Source organism: Dysidea avara, chromosome 4 (assembly GCF_963678975.1).
Source record: "Dysidea avara chromosome 4, odDysAvar1.4, whole genome shotgun sequence".
Taxonomy (NCBI): domain Eukaryota; kingdom Metazoa; phylum Porifera; class Demospongiae; order Dictyoceratida; family Dysideidae; genus Dysidea; species Dysidea avara.
Window position 1 is genome coordinate 4,315,319 of NC_089275.1, and position 18,473 is coordinate 4,333,791.

At 37.6% G+C, this 18,473-nt stretch overlaps 1 protein-coding gene across 2 annotated transcripts in view; it reads left to right on the forward strand.

Annotated features, from left to right (window-relative positions):
* The window catches only part of LOC136254454 (uncharacterized), a 35,015-nt gene extending 18,021 nt beyond the window's left edge, over positions 1-16,994 (forward strand). Inside the window, exons 2-4 of one of the 2 annotated variants that reach the window (XM_066047143.1) lie at positions 9,994-10,103; positions 10,409-10,529; positions 16,754-16,994. In XM_066047143.1, coding sequence (XP_065903215.1) covers positions 9,994-10,103; positions 10,409-10,529; positions 16,754-16,773 — 251 coding nt within the window. In that variant the 3' untranslated portion in view covers positions 16,774-16,994. Of the gene's footprint in view, positions 1-567; positions 763-9,993; positions 10,104-10,408; positions 10,530-16,753 lie in introns of those variants that run through there. The other variant, XR_010700500.1, reaches the window with a different exon arrangement.
* Positions 16,995-18,473: the final 1,479 nt, after the last annotated feature.

The window sequence follows — 18,473 nt, forward strand, 5'->3', positions numbered from 1 at the left end:
TCCTCCTTGGTTAACTCTGACCAGACAGCCAGTGCTTGGCCTTCTAGCAGGGTGGGCAACTTCAGCGCCATTTTGTCATTGTCCAATCCATTCGGATGGCAACATACATGTATTTCGAAGCGCTGGAGCCACTCAGATGCCTTGTCCGTATCAAAGGTCTTTGGTAAGCTAACGTGTGTTGAAGTAGACATCCTCTGTTACCACTGTTATATGAGCCACGAGGTTCACTACAAATTCTATTATTAGTCAAAACAAGTCATGTGCCATACCATATATAGTAACTACTTAATACAAGTACCATGTGCGTTCCTACTACACAATAATAATTCCAACTCTAGTCCGGTCCGCACTAATAATAATGTATTGTTTCACAACCAAAACCTTATTGGTTAAAATAGTTGGCTAATTCAAGATGAGTTAGCTAGCTGCATGGTGCCTGGTTTTTAGAAGTAGCACAACATCAACTTGTTGTTATGACCAGCAAATTACTGTAACACAAAAAGTAAACATTCATACTGTGCTGTGGAATGATTTTTTTTCTTATACGTGTTTCTGTTCTTTTTATAGAACTGGTGATCATCCTACGTAACCAGTTTGTTTCATAAAGATGAATCGATGTAACTGTGGGAAAAAGTCAATCAAAAAAGACCCCATCAATTATTTTGTTGAACATAAACTGTAATTTTGCACATAGATTGGTGTACTAATATTCTACAACAATTGATTTAATTGATTGATTTATATGCCTTATGATTTAAGACAAGTGTACAGGAAATAAGGGCATAGATGCAGGCAGGGGTACCAAGAAGCTTTAAAACAGCTGGAGCACTGGCAAGGCAAACACACACACACAAAGAGAAACAAAACAGACATACATCAATTATTAATTAGTTTAACAGATCTGACAGATCCCACAGTTCTGAGGAGCAAACTTAAAAAATTCTGTATGAGCAGGATATTGCAATTCTGACAGCTTAACCAAACGGTGGCCTAATAGCTCTGGATGATAACTTGCATGCACGAGATGCATTGGTCAGCGTTGCAGATGTAAAGTGCCTAAGCAACCAATTTCAATTGTAACAAGCTGTGCATACAGGCCAGTAGCTACATCAGTTTTCATACAGTGTTGCCATAATCCATTCATAGATTTATGAACATTTTGTCTTGTTTGTGAGCCTGAAATAATCTATGAACTTTTAGCAATCTAATTGCCATTGCTTTTTATCTTGATTTTACCACATTTGCATAGAATAAGTTGGTTGAGGCAGGTATGTGTGGAGGTCTGCTATTTTGAGTAGGCTGCAACCTTTCCTTTTTCTCTTCAGCCCACAGATACACCTATTTATTTATAATGTGTGGGCTTGGTACATGCTGTTTTTCAGAGGGTGACCATTGGATTTATGAACTTTTTATGAACAAATTTATTTTTGCACATGAACATTTGGAGCAATCATCTGGCAACACTGTGTTCATGTAACAAAACATTTTATCTTACAAAGAACTTGCACAGCATAGTAGTGCATTAAGAAACGAAAGCGATTAAACTGTGCTAACTATAGTCAGCACAACCCTGTTCTACTATGCTAAAACACTAATTCTCTGTGAGTGCAGTTCCACTAGGGACCTGTGAGAAGGCTAAGAATGAGTTTTTATCTTACCCATCATCTGAAACAGTCAGTTGAGCTCAAACACTTGAGACTAATCAGCACGTGCTTGTTTCACATTGCTAAGAATGAGTTCTTATCCACCCGTCATCTGGAACAGTCAGTTGAACTCAAACACACGAAAAACAAACAATTAGGTGGTGTTCATAGAATGAAACAGGCCTACCCATTAAGAAACACAAGCAATTAAACCGTGCCAACTAATCAGCACATACCTGTTCTTTGCTAAAAATGTGTTCTTATTCTACACATGTCATCTGGAACAATCAGTTGAACTCAAACACACGAGAAACAAATGTACCGGCCAGCACAGAAAGTCAAGCAGCACATACTAAATAAATTATTAACAGGAAACCACTAATGCGCTATCACGAATAAACGAATGTCTTGCGTTGTCAGCGAAAAGAAATGAGTACAAAGGAAAGTCATGATGTGTGCATTGTACATACCGTAGTTGGTGAAAAGGCACATCTCCGGATGAAGCAACATCGAACAGTGAAGAAATCAAGCCTGTACCTACATCCATTGTTGAGTTATGCTTGGCTGAAGGCATCAGTTGGCCAGAATAAAGTGTTAAATAGAAAATTTTTAAAAATCCACAGAAACTTATTGGAAGGATTTGGGTTGGTCTGAAGACATTTTTTGGCTTGGCTGTGCCTAACCAGTACCGCTAAGTTGCCATGAAGGGAAATTAAAGCTGGTTTTAGGATGATATTTTTGGCTGGAAAAACCCAGTTCTGCACAATCCCTACTACATACAAGTACGCAAAAAAATTGGAATTTTCAACTAGAGTAGGGACCTTAGCACATCGATAAAAAGTACTGAAATAAGTTGGAGTAGTCCATGATATTAAATCACAGTAAAACAATAAGAAGTGTTATATCCCTACTGTGCATTCTGTTATGGTATCTTAAGCACAGTAGGGATATAACACTTCTTATTGTTTTACAGTGATTTAATATCATGGACTACTCCAACTTGTTTCAGTATTTTTTATCGATGTGCTATGGTCCCTACTGTAGTTGAAAATTCCAAAATTTTTTGTGTACTTGTTTGTTAACTTTTTTTGTAAATAATTTTATTATGACTGGTGAACCCACGCATACCGCATCTGAAAAGGTGCCCCAGCTATATCAATTATCATCTGAAAACTGAAGTATCCATTATGCTTCGTTGTCAGCTGTGTTCAACCCGTTACACAGCATTTCAAATCAAGAACTGTTCAAAAAGCACCTCTACAAATCCACGCATACCAAAAGAAAGAAATCGTGCCACATACCCCAATCCAGTTAATTATCATCTGAAAAGTGAAGTATCCATTATGCTTCGCTGTAGGCTATGTTCAACCCGTTACACAGCAATATGAATCAAAAACTGTTTGAAAAGTACCTCTGCAATCGAAATAGCCATGATGAAAAATACGGATGATTTCCATTTCGAAGGGAAGCCATCACGTGCTCTTGCCAAATCGACACCTTTCCCTGTCAGCAAAGATGAATGGGACACAAACGAGGACACTGGTAAGTCCATGAAGAATTCATTGTACGTACTGCGGTTTGCCAAAAGGCACCTGTCGGGCCTAAGCGACGTCGAACAGTGAAAAAATTAAGCCCGTAGCCTTAGCCGTTATTGAGTTACGCTTGTCTGAAGGCATCAGTCAGTTACTTACTTACTTACTCAGTCAGCCAGTAGAAAATTCCGTTGAATAAAAAAATTTTTAAATTCCGTAGCAACTTGTTGAAAGCATTTCGGGTCGATCTGAAAGGGGAACCTGTATTCCGTGGAATATGGAATAGCGGAATAATGGAATTACGGAATAAGTGAAAATCTCATTCTAAACTTTTTGTTATTGTTTATAGCCTCTATAACGTTTTAACATACATTCCTTACCATATAGAGAACACAATCACGATTAGGGCTCAAACGAATATTCTATTATTCGAATATTCGGAGAATATTCGAATATTCGAATACCATTTCTGGTATTCGAATATTTGTTTCAAAGGAAATATATAACATCAGTGGTAGAGTACATGGAAATTCTTGATCCTACATAAGCATACCTATGACATAAGTGATCGAATCATGTTGATTCTGAATTGTATTAAAGAGACATCTTGTACAGCCGCAGGATTATTGATATCTCATCCATATCAATGCTGAAAAAGAATATTCGAATATTCGGTAGTTGTGAATAAAGAATATTCGAATAGTAAAAACCACTATTTGTTTGAGCCCTAATCACGATGGCACCGACCCTCTGGGCAATCGTTTAATAGGATACGCACAAAGCTATTTACTCCAGAACAATCTAACTAAGCTAAACTATACTGTTAACTTCACTACATAATCAAAGTTCTTTTTGCTATACGTACTTGCTCATACCAGCTGTCACACACGAGCAGTTATTTAGCTAACTGGCCGAATAGTTTAGGACAAAACAATCAGTCCATCCCCTAGGTAGCTACCCTACATGCATGGAATAATCTGACCTTTCCTATAACTCTGTTACCATTGCCTAAAGTGTTTCAAATAAATTCGGAGGATAATACTGTTTTCAGCTCACAACATCAGAGCTCCAACCTTAGGGTTAGGGTTAGGGCTCCAATATGACACCAAAAGGTACGTATAAAGGGAAAAAAATGCCATAATGGTTATTCAAACTGGTGCTAGCTGCCAACTTCTCTTATTTTTCCGTATTTAAAATGTCAAAAATGTAAATTACTGTTATCAAACGGAACAGTAGTACCGTTTAAGTATGAATCCCCTCGAAAATGTTACATGCCGTCCAAGATTCCGCCTTCAATAATCATCCTAGCAACATTTTGCATGGCTAAAATCACTTTTATGGAATAGTGGTAGTCCATATAATACATAATACAACATAAAATATAACAAAACACTGACAGGTAGCCAGATATAGAATTTGTAAAAAATCACCAAAACTTGAATTTTAATCTCACCGACAGCCTGCCTCACTGCCTGACCACAGTCTCAAGGCTAGAGGCCAAACGAAGCAGTGCACGGTGACCATTTTATGCCACCATAACAAACTCACCAGTGGGATGTGCGTTTTGGGGTTCCGATGAGTGTGGGCCCTCTGTGCCTTGTCTTTCCTTTTATCTTTAATCAGGCTGCTTGTCTTTTTCTCCATCTAACGGAACCATATTGAGATGTTAATTTTTAATGTTTCTTTTAGCAGCATATTTAGATACCACAGAATTATTTCAGAGCTGGATTTCAGAAGTGCTTCAGTCCCGGCACTACTATAAGAGGTACACTTGCTAGATATCTGCAACTTTACAATTGGGATCTGGTTCGCGACCATGCCCACCAAATAAAGATCTAGGTGGACTAATAGCGAAAGAGTATGGACCCCACCTCATAACAGTCTAGCTATTTACTTAACAACAAGCAAGATTTCCTTACTCCTTATTGGTCTAACTAGCTGCACACCCCTTGGCTGACTTGAGATATACTCTAATACAATAGTCACTCTAATACAACAGTCATGTATAATAGAATTACATTCTCCTGGTAGACATAGCTATTTTTATAAGAAAAAGAAGCAAGCACAATATAAAATCTGCATATATTGCATTATTGTTCTAAAGGAGACAGGTGCCCCTTAGCAACAGCAAGGTCGATGGCTGGAGGCACATAGGGACGCTTGGATCTAGAATGCAATCCCCTGATACACATTACTGAAGAGTGCAGCAAGGAGAACTCCAAACTACAGTCCATAACCATAAATATGGGGAACTCCACTTCTCACTGAGCAAATGGGCAAGATATTTATAAGTTATGGTAACTGCCTCTCCCATACCTACAGAGGTGGTTGGGTGGGTAATGTTCCTTTTTGTTTACACAAGTACGCGAAAAAATTTGGAATTTTCAACTTGAGTAGGGACCATAGCACATCGATAAAAAGTACTGAAACAAGTTGGAGTAGTCCATGATATTAAATCACAGTAAAACAATAAGAAGTGTTATATCCCTACTGTGCAGTTATGGCATCTTGAACACAAACTTGTTTCAGTACTTTTTATCGATGTGCTATGGTCCCTACTCTAGTTGAAAATTCCAAATTTTTTTGTGTACTCATTTGTTAACTTTTTTTGTAAATAATTTTATTGTGACTGGTGAACCCACGCATACCGCATCTGAAATGGCGCTGCGTGCCCCAGCTATATATGTGACCAGATTTTACAGAACCGAACCAAATCGCACATCAGGCAAAATCAAACTAACACCACCAGTGGATAGCTACACTATCTTACTACAAGTTTTGACCCTCAGCACTACTCAAACTACACGAGGCTGGTTTTAATAGACATCTTTTCTGGGTGATGTGGAGTGCCCAAATGGCGGTTTCATGCCTTGTGAAGGACCTGGCTTGGCAAGAATCAGTGGTTTACTGGTGGACAGCCTTATAATGTTGGCCAGACGTGTTCTCTGTAGATTTTGCTACATATCAGCTACTAAGGAGCCAGCACAGCCCTGTAATCTCGTGTCTGGACTCCAATCGTGGTCTGCCTCCATTTTGAGGCCTATCTTTTGCCCTCCCCGCCACCCCCCAGCCTCCACCCCTTTGTGAGCACTCGTGATACTACTTCGCTCGTCCAACTGCTCAGATTTTCTATCTTATTTGGCGGGAAACTGTACAAGCAGCTACAAGTACTGGAAGTGGCTTGAAAGGTAACAGATTGAAGCATCTTTTGTGTAAATTTCATACGCGTGCTTGCTATCCTTGGAGAGTTATGCTGGCTTCAATTCTTTAAAACCGTTTATCTCGAAACTTCTAATGTGCGATTTGGATCGTTTTTCCAAAATCCAGTCACATATATCAATTATTGTCTGAAAAGTGAAGTATCTATTATGCTTCGTTGTCAGCTATGTTCAACTTGTTACACAGCAATACGAATCTAGAACTTTTCCAGAAGAAGTTACCTCTACAGTCTACGCATACCAAAAGAAATGGTACCACATTCCAATTTTATTAACTATCGTCTGAAAAGTGAAGTATCCATTATGCTTCGCTGTTGGCTATGTTCAACCCGTTACACAGTATTATGAATCAAGAACTGCTTGAAAAGTGCCTTTGCATTCTAAATAGCCACTATGAAAAATACGGACGATTTCCGTTTCGAAGGGAAGCCATCACGTGCTCGCGCCAAATCGACACCTTTCCCTGTCAGCAAAGATGAATGGGACACAAAGGAGGACACTGGTAAGTCCATAAAGAATGCATTGTATGTACTGCGGTTTGCCAAAAGACACCTGTTGGGCTGAAGCGACGTCAAACAGTGAAAAAATCAAGCCCGTAGCTTTAGCCATTATCGAGTTATACTTGCCTGAAGACATCAGTCAGTTACTTACTTACTTACTCAGTCAGTAGAAAATTCCGTCGAATAAATTTTTTTAAAATTCCGTAGCAACTTGTTGAAAGCGTTTCGGGTTGATCTTTTTACCTCACCAATACTGCCTCATTGTAGTCAGGGAAAATTGAGGCTGGTTTTAGGGTGATTTTATTTTGTGGGCCACGCCTACTGCTTTGTGGTCCCTACTATACAGTTACTATCGTACTGTATGATAATTTTGACTAGTGAACCCATGCATATTGCATCAAAAGAAAGAATGACACCATATATACAAAATTACAATTTTAAATTTTAAGTGATTTGCATCTGAACATGCCCCAACTATCAATTGCTGAATAGTGAAGTTGCTGTTGTACTTTGTTTGAAACAATTAGTGTCAAATAGAAATGTTGAATTGATAGCAAAAAAAAATTGCGATACTTCATATACCATGATGCACATTCCAAGAATTTCATTAGTTAGTTCTGCAAACTGCTGTATGAAAAATGAGCCGTTAAACTCCTGTGGCATTATTCAAGCAACTCGGTGATTTGTGTTGATTGGTGACTAATTATAAGTGCAGTAGACTGGTGTGTGTAGCTACACCATGAAGAAACTGAATCTACTGAGTAAATTAGGAAAATAGTGCACTCAAGAAAAGTATTGCACATTGCACAAGGGAACTTGGTACAAAGAGAAAGACACAGGCAGCTAACCTGGAAAGCAAACATCACCATGAACTTTGATGCCGAATTCAGTTTCAGTTCCCACATGCGCTGTACTTTTTGTGAGGATCTTGTACATGACATCTTCATTCCCACTGCCTCAACAGTTTTGCTGGCAAAACTGACTTGTCTAGATGGATTTTCAGCCATTGGGACTCCATGCAGACCACTAGTATTGTGTTAAATCTGGGCAATCAACAGCGGTCAGGTTTACGAGAGAAAACAAAGGTATGTGATTCACTTTATGGGCTTATTTTTCACCGAGCAGTTTGACACTTTCCCTCCCCCATTACTAAGGATTTCAAAATCTTTGCAACACATCTGAAATGCTAAGCAGAAAACGTGACCCATTACATCACTTCCTGCCTGTTACTCATGCCATGGTGTAGACTGGACCAATGGTAGTGATTCAGCTGATTCAACCAAGTTGCTTGTTGATAGATTTTATACTCATGTGTCATTGTTTCACTTGTCTCATGACATGTTATAAGGTGTGAATGCATTGTACTTAGGCATTGCAAAGGGAAAGTACTATTACCTGAACTGGACTGAAATCTGGACACTCAATTCTATTTCAATACATACTAGTTAGGCTTAGGGTTAGGTTTGTAGGACACCTGATCCTACAGCCTGTTTAAGGATGTTGTATTAAGTATATTTGAGTGAGAAGTTGCAGAAAGGAGAAAAAACATTCATGACTGGACTTGGGCGGCCTTGACCATCCAATTTACACTTGAATGCATACGAGAGTCTGCCAGGTGGTCATGATATTTGTGACCGGGCCTGCGATAATAGGGCATGTGGGCACATGATTTTTGCCTACTTTTTCACACTTTCATTACTCATAACATTTTGTACCATTATGCTATGGGATAGCAATTTTCAGCTCTTAGTAAGCATTTAATTGGTATCATGATGCAAGTTACAGAATGGAAAAATACATTTCCAATACTGAGTTATGACCTGTAGAGTGATGGGGTGTAGTTTGTGCCCACATGCCCTGTTTTCGCAGGCCCGGTCACATTTTCTCATTGTTGATTTCATTTGTTTGTATCCATACTGTAGGTTGGTAAAGAATGTATGCTTAACTGGAGGGATTAAAATGTTGCGAAGGATCAAAATTTTCTAATAGTGCAATCAGGCATAAATATTTCACATAGTTGTGGGTGGCTTGCACCGTAAATAATAATTAGGGGTGCATAAAACTCTGTAAAAATGATACTTTTCCAAATGCTCAAAATCAAAGCTAAACAACCTGTCTAATAAATAGTGGATTGTTTTCAAACAGAAAAAATTACAGAAGAAATAAAATCTAAATTTCAAAGATTATAAATTTTATAAAAAGTGCACATTTTTTGGAAAGCTTTAGTGGATTTCTAATAAATGGAAATTTGTTTTGCAAATTATGCGCATACGTGCATGCTTGCCATAAACTGACTTACTGATGGAATAATTCCTACCTCTGTACACTAGAGAGAAGATTAGGGAGTCTTGAGTATAGCCACTTGCTTGATTGTATCTATGCTGTAGTAGCAACAGACAGAATCTTTTCCCAACAATTGCCATTCTGAATCACCTTTTTACTGGCTATTGCTATTGGTACAGCAATGATGCTGGTCAATTACTTACTACAATCATTAGTGCTGAGCTAAAACCAGAAAATAACAAGATACATGAGTGAGTCCATGCTGTGGTCTATGCAGAAATGTTGGGTCACATGAAGGCAAGTTACTTTTATTTGTGGAGATTTGTTTTTGAAGAACAACAGGACTTCAAGCCTCTTTGAAATATCCAAAAATCAAAAAACCCTCAAAAACTACCTACTATACAGTGTATCATATGAATGTTCTATAGGAGAAGTCTACTGTTCTATCAGAGTATTTCGATTTTAACATCTTTGTTTACCTTACTTTTAAACAATTGTGACCACCTCTCATTCTCCTTTGTTCTTTCCATCCTTCCATTGCCTATGATTAGATACCTGTAGCTTCTCCTACCTAGCACACAAACTATTGTGAGAAGTTACATACTTATAACACCCAAAGTAACTGCCCCCCCCCTCAAGGATCTCCCCATGATGCTATGCTGAAAAGCCAGTCTAATTGACTAAATTAAATTGAGATACCTCAAATTTTAGTACTAAGTTTAGTGTATAATTATAGATAGCATCTTGCTCTCTCAAATTGCTTCTGTATGAAATTTCCAACTGTTACAATGAATACTTCATCATTCCTTCTTTTCAGTTGATGAAATTGATGGCAAAGCATTCATGAGACTAACAGAAACTGATTGCAAAGAATTGTTACCAGGTAAAAATAGATGGATCAAGAAGATATTACAGCTTCAGAGTGAGGTTGGTTTTTAAAATGTAGTAGTAATCCATTACAGTAGCAAACTACAGCATGTAGTCACACACATGGCAGCATGGCATTGTAGTTAGTATGCAGAAGTTTGCATTTTGCACAGTGATTTCAATGATTTGTTTACTTACTCTTATGCACATAAGTACAGGTATATATGTAATTTAGCATAAATCAAAGAGTGTGCTACAAAGAATGAGGGCCATTTACTGGTTTAGGTAGTGGATGTCTTACTTTATTGTGTTCACTACCTTGTATACATTTTACATAATTATGTACATTCTTTACTGTGCTACAGGTGCTTGCTAGCGAATATGAAAACGCTTTCAAGAGTTATTCTCTTCCAAGGTTCAGTCAACAGGAAGAGGACAATAGGGAGTTTCAAATGAGAAAGCAATATTCTGAAAAATCTTCCAGAGGTACTATATTTACTCACTTAAACACTGTGGCTACATTTAGCCTAGCATCAAAATCAATGCAGCTACTATTCAAGGGCAGCCACTATTTGAGGGTGGCATTGATAGCAGAAACAGCTGTACATGTACTGTATACCTACATTTACTTACTTATACTAATTCATGCTTAGTACATTTCACTGCAATGTACACTAAACGAAACAGCAGATGAGAAGTATGACCGCAGCTCTATTTTATAGAACATAGAAAGTGGGGCCATCCCCTCCACACTTTTTTGGGAAGTGCTTGCAAGATACCCTAATAGACCTTTACATTTCTTTTAAAAGCTGTAGCTATCTATGTACTTAGCAATATTTTTATTTATTTTTCTTAAAGGCAACCCTATCAACAAAGGCAACAGCTATCAATTATCATCTGAAAAGTGAATTATCCATTATGTTTCGTTGTCAGCTGTGTTCAACCCAGTACACAGTATTACGAAAAAAGAACTGTTTTAAAAGCATCTCTGGAATCAAAGTAGAATAGCATCCATAAGTTGCATGCTTCTAATTACAATGTGAAATTTCATTGTCAGGATAGTCTGCTATTCCTTTCCAAATCAAGGATAACTCCTTAGAACAACAAGTACACAAAAATGTTTGGAATTTTCAACTACAGTAGGGACAATAACACATCGATAAAACAAGCTGGAGTAGTGCACAATATTAAAAGTAAAATAATAAAAAGTGTTATATCCCTACTGTGCTCAAGATACCATGCACATGCAGTAGGGATATATCACTTCTTGTCATCTTACTGTGATGTAATATCATGCACTACTCCAGCTTGTTTATGTACTTTTATCCATGTGCAGTGGTTCCTACTCTGGTTGAAAATTCCAATTTTTTTGTGTACTTGTTTGTTAACTTTTTGTAAAGCAAAATTAATTGTTGTGGCTGGTGAACTCACACATATACCGCATCAAAAGAAAGAAATGGTGCTACATGCCGCAGCTATCAATTATCGTATGAAAAGTGAACTATCCATTATGCTTCGTTGTCAGCTATGTTCAACCTGTTACATAGCATTACGAATCAAGAACTGTTTGAAACGCACCTCAGGAATCAAAGTAACTACTATGAAAATACAGATGATTTCCATTAGGCCGTCATGTGCTACCGCCAAATTGACACATTTTGCTGTCAGCAAAGATGATTTGGACACAAAGGAGGACAGTGGTAAGTCCATGAAGAATGCATTGTACATACTTCAGAATGCCAAAAGGCCCTCTTAGGCTGAAGCGACGGCAAGCAGTGAAAAAAAATCAAGCCTGTAGCCTTAGTCGTTATTGAGTTACGCTTTTCTGAAGGATTCAGTCAGCCAGTTACTTACTCATCCAGTCAGTCAGTCAGTCAGTCAGTCAGTCAGTCAGTCAGTCAGTCAGTCAGTCAGTCAGTCAGTCAGTCAGTCAGTCAGTCAGTCAGTCAGTCAGTCAGTCAGTCAGTCAGTCAGTTAGTCAGTCAATCACTGGAAAATTCCATTAAATATATTTGTTTGTAAATTCCGTAACAACATATTGAAAGCATTTCAGATCTCAAGGCTTGTTTTGGCTTAGTTTTGCCTAAGCAATACTGCCTCATCATCGTCTGGGAAAAGCTAGGCTGGTTTTGGGTGACGTTTTTCATGGGCCATGCCTACACCTTTGTGAACATAAGTACTATTGTACTGTATGATCAGGGGCTACAGATTCAAATAGTAGCCATGCTAATTTTTTAAGAGTGGTTATGGTTTATTTCTAAAATATGGCAACTATTTAAGATGTAGCGTTTAACCAAGAGAATACAGTTGCTACATTAAAAGTTTCAACAGGCAATAATATGTCATATTTATGAGAAAGGGTATCAAAATAATAGAGGTACATAGTAAAGAAATTATTTGTTGACTACATTAATAATCTGCTACAGTATATCCATACCAAAAGAGTACAAGGAGAATTAAGAATTTTAAGTTTGACTAAGTAGTGAAACAATAGAGGTCACTTACACCTGAAGGTGCACAATACAATTGTGTATTCAAGAAACACCGTTTTCATGTATCTGTAACTTTTTTCATCAATACCTGCCAGACATCACTGAGATATGTGCCTTCAAAGTTCATCCATTTTCTTTAGATATATCTTATTAGTGTTCTTGCATTATTTAAGACGATATCGCTGCTTCAATACAAAGTCAAACTGTATTGATATATCGTGTATCGTGATGTATCGACATATCAAGACTTGTTACCATCAGGGGCGAATCCAGGAGGAGGACCAGTCCCCCCTCCCCTTCAGAATTTTTTATAGTGTTGCTCGTTGAACATAGCTAGACACCTTAGACACAATTCAAACATTTTTTATGCAGTTTATGACTACTGTATGTGTAATATAATTATTGTGTCTGTAGCAAATTGTTACCCATATTGACATAGCACAAGGGGAACTAGGTGGGATAGAGCACCCTCTATGTTTAGAAATTGAGATACTCTAATAGAACAGTCATTTACTCTAATAAAACAGTCAAGAGTAGCATTATTGTAAAACACTGTTTGTCATTTTAAACAACTAAAGCATCTGTTCTACATTTAGTTAATGATTCTTTCCACACCCTAGTGACTATAGAAATTATCTGGAGATGCAGCTGCACGCCAAATTCCAGGATTATCTATATGTTTAATTTTTTGTGATGCTTGTGCAGGAGACTTTATGCTAATTCTAAAGTTTCAACCTTATTTTAGCCAAAATTAGCACTGAAATCATTCTCAAAAGATCAATTTCTTTGTAGACTTTATAGCTACTCAGTAGAATTCAGCATTGAATTTTCATAAGCATTCAAAAATTTTGGTCAAAATTATCTCACAATGTTAAGGTTTTCAAAATTTCATTAGGGAGCAGTTTAAACTAATTTTACATGGTTTTTAACTCAGTATCTTCCAGTGTTTGAACTATCAACAAATTTCAGTCAAAATTGTCACCAAAGTCAATCTCAGAATGTTAATTTTTCAAAATTTCTATATACACCTATCAATGTTATGCCACATGCCCCACCTCCAGGTGCAAATTTTTTTGTATGAGGTTTTTTTTGTGTCTAGTAGGTTACCCCAAGCATTCAACGTGTCTGGTAGGTTGCCCCAAGCATTCGAGTTTAGGGGACGCGTCTAGTAGGCTGCCCTGAGCATTCTAGTTTAGGGGGTGTGAAAAGTAGTATTAGAGTTAGGGTAAGGGTTCGGGTAAGGGTTCAGCTTTGGTTTCAGCCTTGGTTTCTTCTTCTCACTATATAGATTCTTTCTTCTTTCATAATAGAACACCCTTTGAGGTTCACATTTACATATAAGGTAGAAAATATAGTACAGTGGTAGCTGGTAGCAGTGGTTCAGTGGTTATGCACCGTGACTCAAGTGTGGATGGTGTGGGATGGGACCCAAGTTCGCGAACACGCCATGCACTATGGCATGATCTCGTGATCTCAAACCTATCGAGCCAGTTTATTACAATGAATCATTATGACATCATTGCATCTCATGTATCCTATAAGATTGGTTCAAGTTTCACCCGAAACAAATGCATCTATTTCAGTTTGTGGTACTAGCACTGGGATACATTGCTAATGTACAATGTTGGTCTAATGGACCTCCTGGATTCTGTGTTGCTGAATTTAATGACTTTACCCAAAAAACTAGTTTATCACTAAAGGATGCTGGCTTCATTTACTATGGTATGGTGCGTAAGTTTACACTGTATCCATTCTACACTCACGCCAAGGCATGTTAACTTCAATTTATTGCGTTGCAATAAATTACATCAAATTCAATCTGAGAATGTTAAAATTTCAAAATTTCGTGAGGTTGCATGCCCCCAGACCCCCTAGAAAGCTCATGCTTCGTATTTCGTGTAGTGTGCTTTGCACACTGTGGAGTGACTTCTACCTGTGTACCTCCCTTACAAAATCCTGGTTCCACCCCTGAAAATGATTGACAATCAAATTATTGTACATTGTGGTTAGTATATAATGCTTCTCAAATATAAAATATATAGCTTCTCAAAGAAAAACAAAAGCTCACTTACTTCCCTTAATAAACAACACAGATCATTGTTTAAATTCCACTTTGTATCGTGCAATATATATCTAATCCAAAACAGCCAAGCTGTAAAAAAAGAGTGCGGCCTTCAGAAAGCCTATGGTGAAAAAAGATGTGAAATCCAAGGTGGCGGCCAAGAAATGGCTGTGATGGTAGGTTAATGGTAAAAATTTTTAATAACAGCAGTTCAGGTGAATTTGGTGTCGCTTGGCTGTTTTGGATTAGATTTCACTTCTTTTTGTATTTGCATACCCCAAAGCCGGCCTATGGCCGGCTTTAGGGCTTTTTAACCTATCATTTTTTTCTTTACCACAGGAAGAAGAAAAGATGAAGCAGGTTGGTTTCTTTGTAGGTGAACTCTCTACAAGGTGATCCTTCTAGCTGATTTCTCTACCGGATGACTTGTTTGTAGCTGAACTCTCTACAGGGTGATTTGTTTGTAGCTGAACTCTCCACAAGGTAACTTCTTCTAGTTGATCTTTCTACAGGGTGATTTGTTTGCAGCTGAACTCTCTACATGGTAGTTTCTTTGTAGCTGAACTCTCTACAATGTAACTTCTAGCTGACCTCTCTACAGGGTGACTTGTTTCTAGCTGATCTCTCTACAGGGTGACTTGTTTCTAGCTGAACTTTCTACAGGTGATTTGTTTGCAGCTGAACTCTCTTACATGGTGGTTTCTTTGTAGCTGAACTCTCTACAAGGTGACTTCTTCTAGCTGATCTCTCTACAGGATGACTTGTTTCTAACTGAACTCTCTACAGGGTGATCTGTTCATAGCGGAACTTTCTACTGGGTGATTTGTTTGCAGCTGAACTCTCTACACGATGGTTTCTTTGTAACTGAACTCTCTACAAGGTAACTTCTTCTAGCTGATCTCTCTACAGGGCAATTTGTTTGTAGCTGAATTCTCTACAGGGTGATTTTTTTGCAGCTGAACTCTCTACATGGTGGTTTCTTTGTAACTGAACTCTCCATTAGGTACTTTCTTCCAGCTGATCTGACTACAGGGTGACTTGTTTGTTGTTGAATTCCCTATAGAATAACTTGCAATGTAATAATATATTATAATTGAGTAAATTATAAACGCAACTGAATGCTTTATTAGGGTGACTGTTCTATTAGAGTATCTCGATCTCGGATTTGCTACAAGTAGTTGCCTTTCGAATCATAACTCAATGGTTTGTAACCCGATTCTTCAGTACTACCGCAATGAATTTTTATGATGATTATTCCAGCTACATACTGATTTTCAGCTCGTTGTTCTAAGTGGTTTGCCTGGTAGACACAAAAATTAATAGTTTTTTTATTGATAAAAATCGATCGCGTAATTTTGACACAGGTTGGGTTTTGCATCATATCTCCATGGTCTTTATCTCGATTCCTTTCAAACCACAAAAAGGCACTCCTACGATGGTTGCTCCATCTACATATCAATTTTCAACTGATTCTTCAAGGGGTTTACCCTGTAGATGTGACAGACCTTTGACCTTGTTTTATGCGAATAATCGGTCATAACTCCGTGAATGTTCATCGGATTCCTACCAAAGTTGTTACGGAGATCCACCTTAATGAGCCCTTTAAGTGTGCCAAATTTCAGCCCAATTGGAGCATGCATTCGTGTTTTATGGTGGATTTTGTGAAGTGTGCGCAATGAAGAAGTAGAAGTAGAAGAAAAAAAAAACGAAGAAATTATAACGAAATTTTGTTCGCTCGTATCTCGGAAATGGCTGGAGCGCTTTTCTTTAAATTTGGTATGTAGACTCCCCTTACTGGCCGGCAATTCTCTAGCAAATTTGGTTCCAATCGGATTAGGGATCACAGAGCTACATACGTAGGAGTGATAATTGCATTTTCTTTCTTCCTGTTAATATGCTCATGGGTGGCATGCCGGCTTCTTGGGCTGCACGACACGCCACCGTGTGTCTTGATATCACTGTATTGTGATATGCCAGAGGCAATATACCGATACATCTACACATAGTATCGTTGCAATTCTATCTTACATAATTATTTTTCTTTTCACACACTTTAGCAAAATTGTAATAACACATGCATGCTTAAGTTGAATTGCTTAAAATTTAGAGGCACTAAGAGAATAATGCAGCACATTTACTATCCAATATTTGTACAGATCGATTGAGAACAAGTTAATCCACTTGATGAATAACTTGGTCATGAAGTAACTATTGTAGTGCAAACCTTTTGTGGTTCGAAAGTACTGAGAGTATTAGCTAAGGAATTGGAAGAATTTGTTCACCAGAACCAGAGACCTCCACTTTCATATGCCAACTTCAGTGATTGAGTTGGAAAATATTGACATATCTACTAACCAATTACTAGATATATAACTTGTACTGTAATCATGTATACAGTATGTGTGTAATTTTCTTTGGGGAATTATTTGCTCCTGAGCACATTGGCATGCCATCTACCCAGTAGCAATGAATAAATAAATAAAAATTTGCCCAAATGCTTTGCTACTCTTCCACTTTTGTCAGTTGCTCACATCACTTAAGAAAATTCTATTTTAGTACACTAGAATGGTAAAGTTTTTAAGGCTCATAGATTTGTTGGTGGAAACTCTATGTAGATTGTTATAAGACATTCTATGTGCATTGTATTGTAAGAGTTCGATCAGTGTGCTCTGTTAGAGTACTACAAAAATATTAACAAATAGTCAATATATACTACAGAAATACTCAACAATCACAGATTCAATATACTCTAATAGGGCAGTGTAAATAGTGTGATTTACTGTAATTGTTGACATGCTATCTGGCTAAACCGCTTATGCAAACCATTCAAATTTTCTTGCACATGTCAGGTAGCTATCAAGGTTAAACCTTCAGTAATATAATGAAAATGTGTTTAAATTGCTAATGAGCTATAAAGCTAATGCAGAAACCAACCATTTATGCACATCCATGTGTGCAACAAGCGTGTTTTGAGATAAGCATCTCAATAGAGCAACAATATAAATAAATTCAACAAGTGATATGTACAAAGTTACAACAAAATTTCACAAAAAGTAATTCCAAAATAGTAAAATGTCATTAAAATGTAGTTCTTCTGTAACAACAGCCAGCTTCAAAGCCATCTTCCACAGGCCAGCTGCTACAGGTCGACATTGGTACTTGCGTGTAATATTATTGCAAAATAAACATATCAAAAGTAGCCAATTTGTGAAAAGGGGTGTGGCTTTTCAGGCTAGTGTAGAAAAGATGTAATATTAAAGCTGGCAGCAAAAAAAATGGCTGTAATGATATTGCATTTGTATTGTGACTAATTAATTGGCAGTATAATATCATTGTAGCCATTTCTTGACCACCACCTGTGATATCACATCATATTCACACTAGCCTATTTGGTTGTAACCCAGCTTGGCTGATATAGATTAAATCTCCAGTAGTGTGTAAGCAGCCTTGCTTGTTTTTATGTCTTTGAATCCTAATTTTCCTTTGTTTACTTTTTGTAACATCATTAGGAGTGGTGAACGAAAGACAGGCACCAAGTTTCTGGTCAATGCTTTATTTGTGAGAAAGTGCTAACCTCCATGATCCCAAATACAGTAATTGTAAGGTCACATACACTTAATTATTAGTTTCTCATTCCTGCCCGCATCACCATACTCCAAATTTTTATACCGTTGTTGTCATCCTACACCTTAAGGGTGCTAGCACCTTTTGAAGCCGCTGTTGTTTTACCTTTGATACAGGCAAAAAGGAAGCTACAGGAATCTAAACTACTGCTTCAAGGATTGACCTAACTTTCTACTATACAGAGACCAAAGTATAAGATTGTACTTTGTTTCATTCACACGCTATAGTCCCTCAATGTTAACCCATACATTT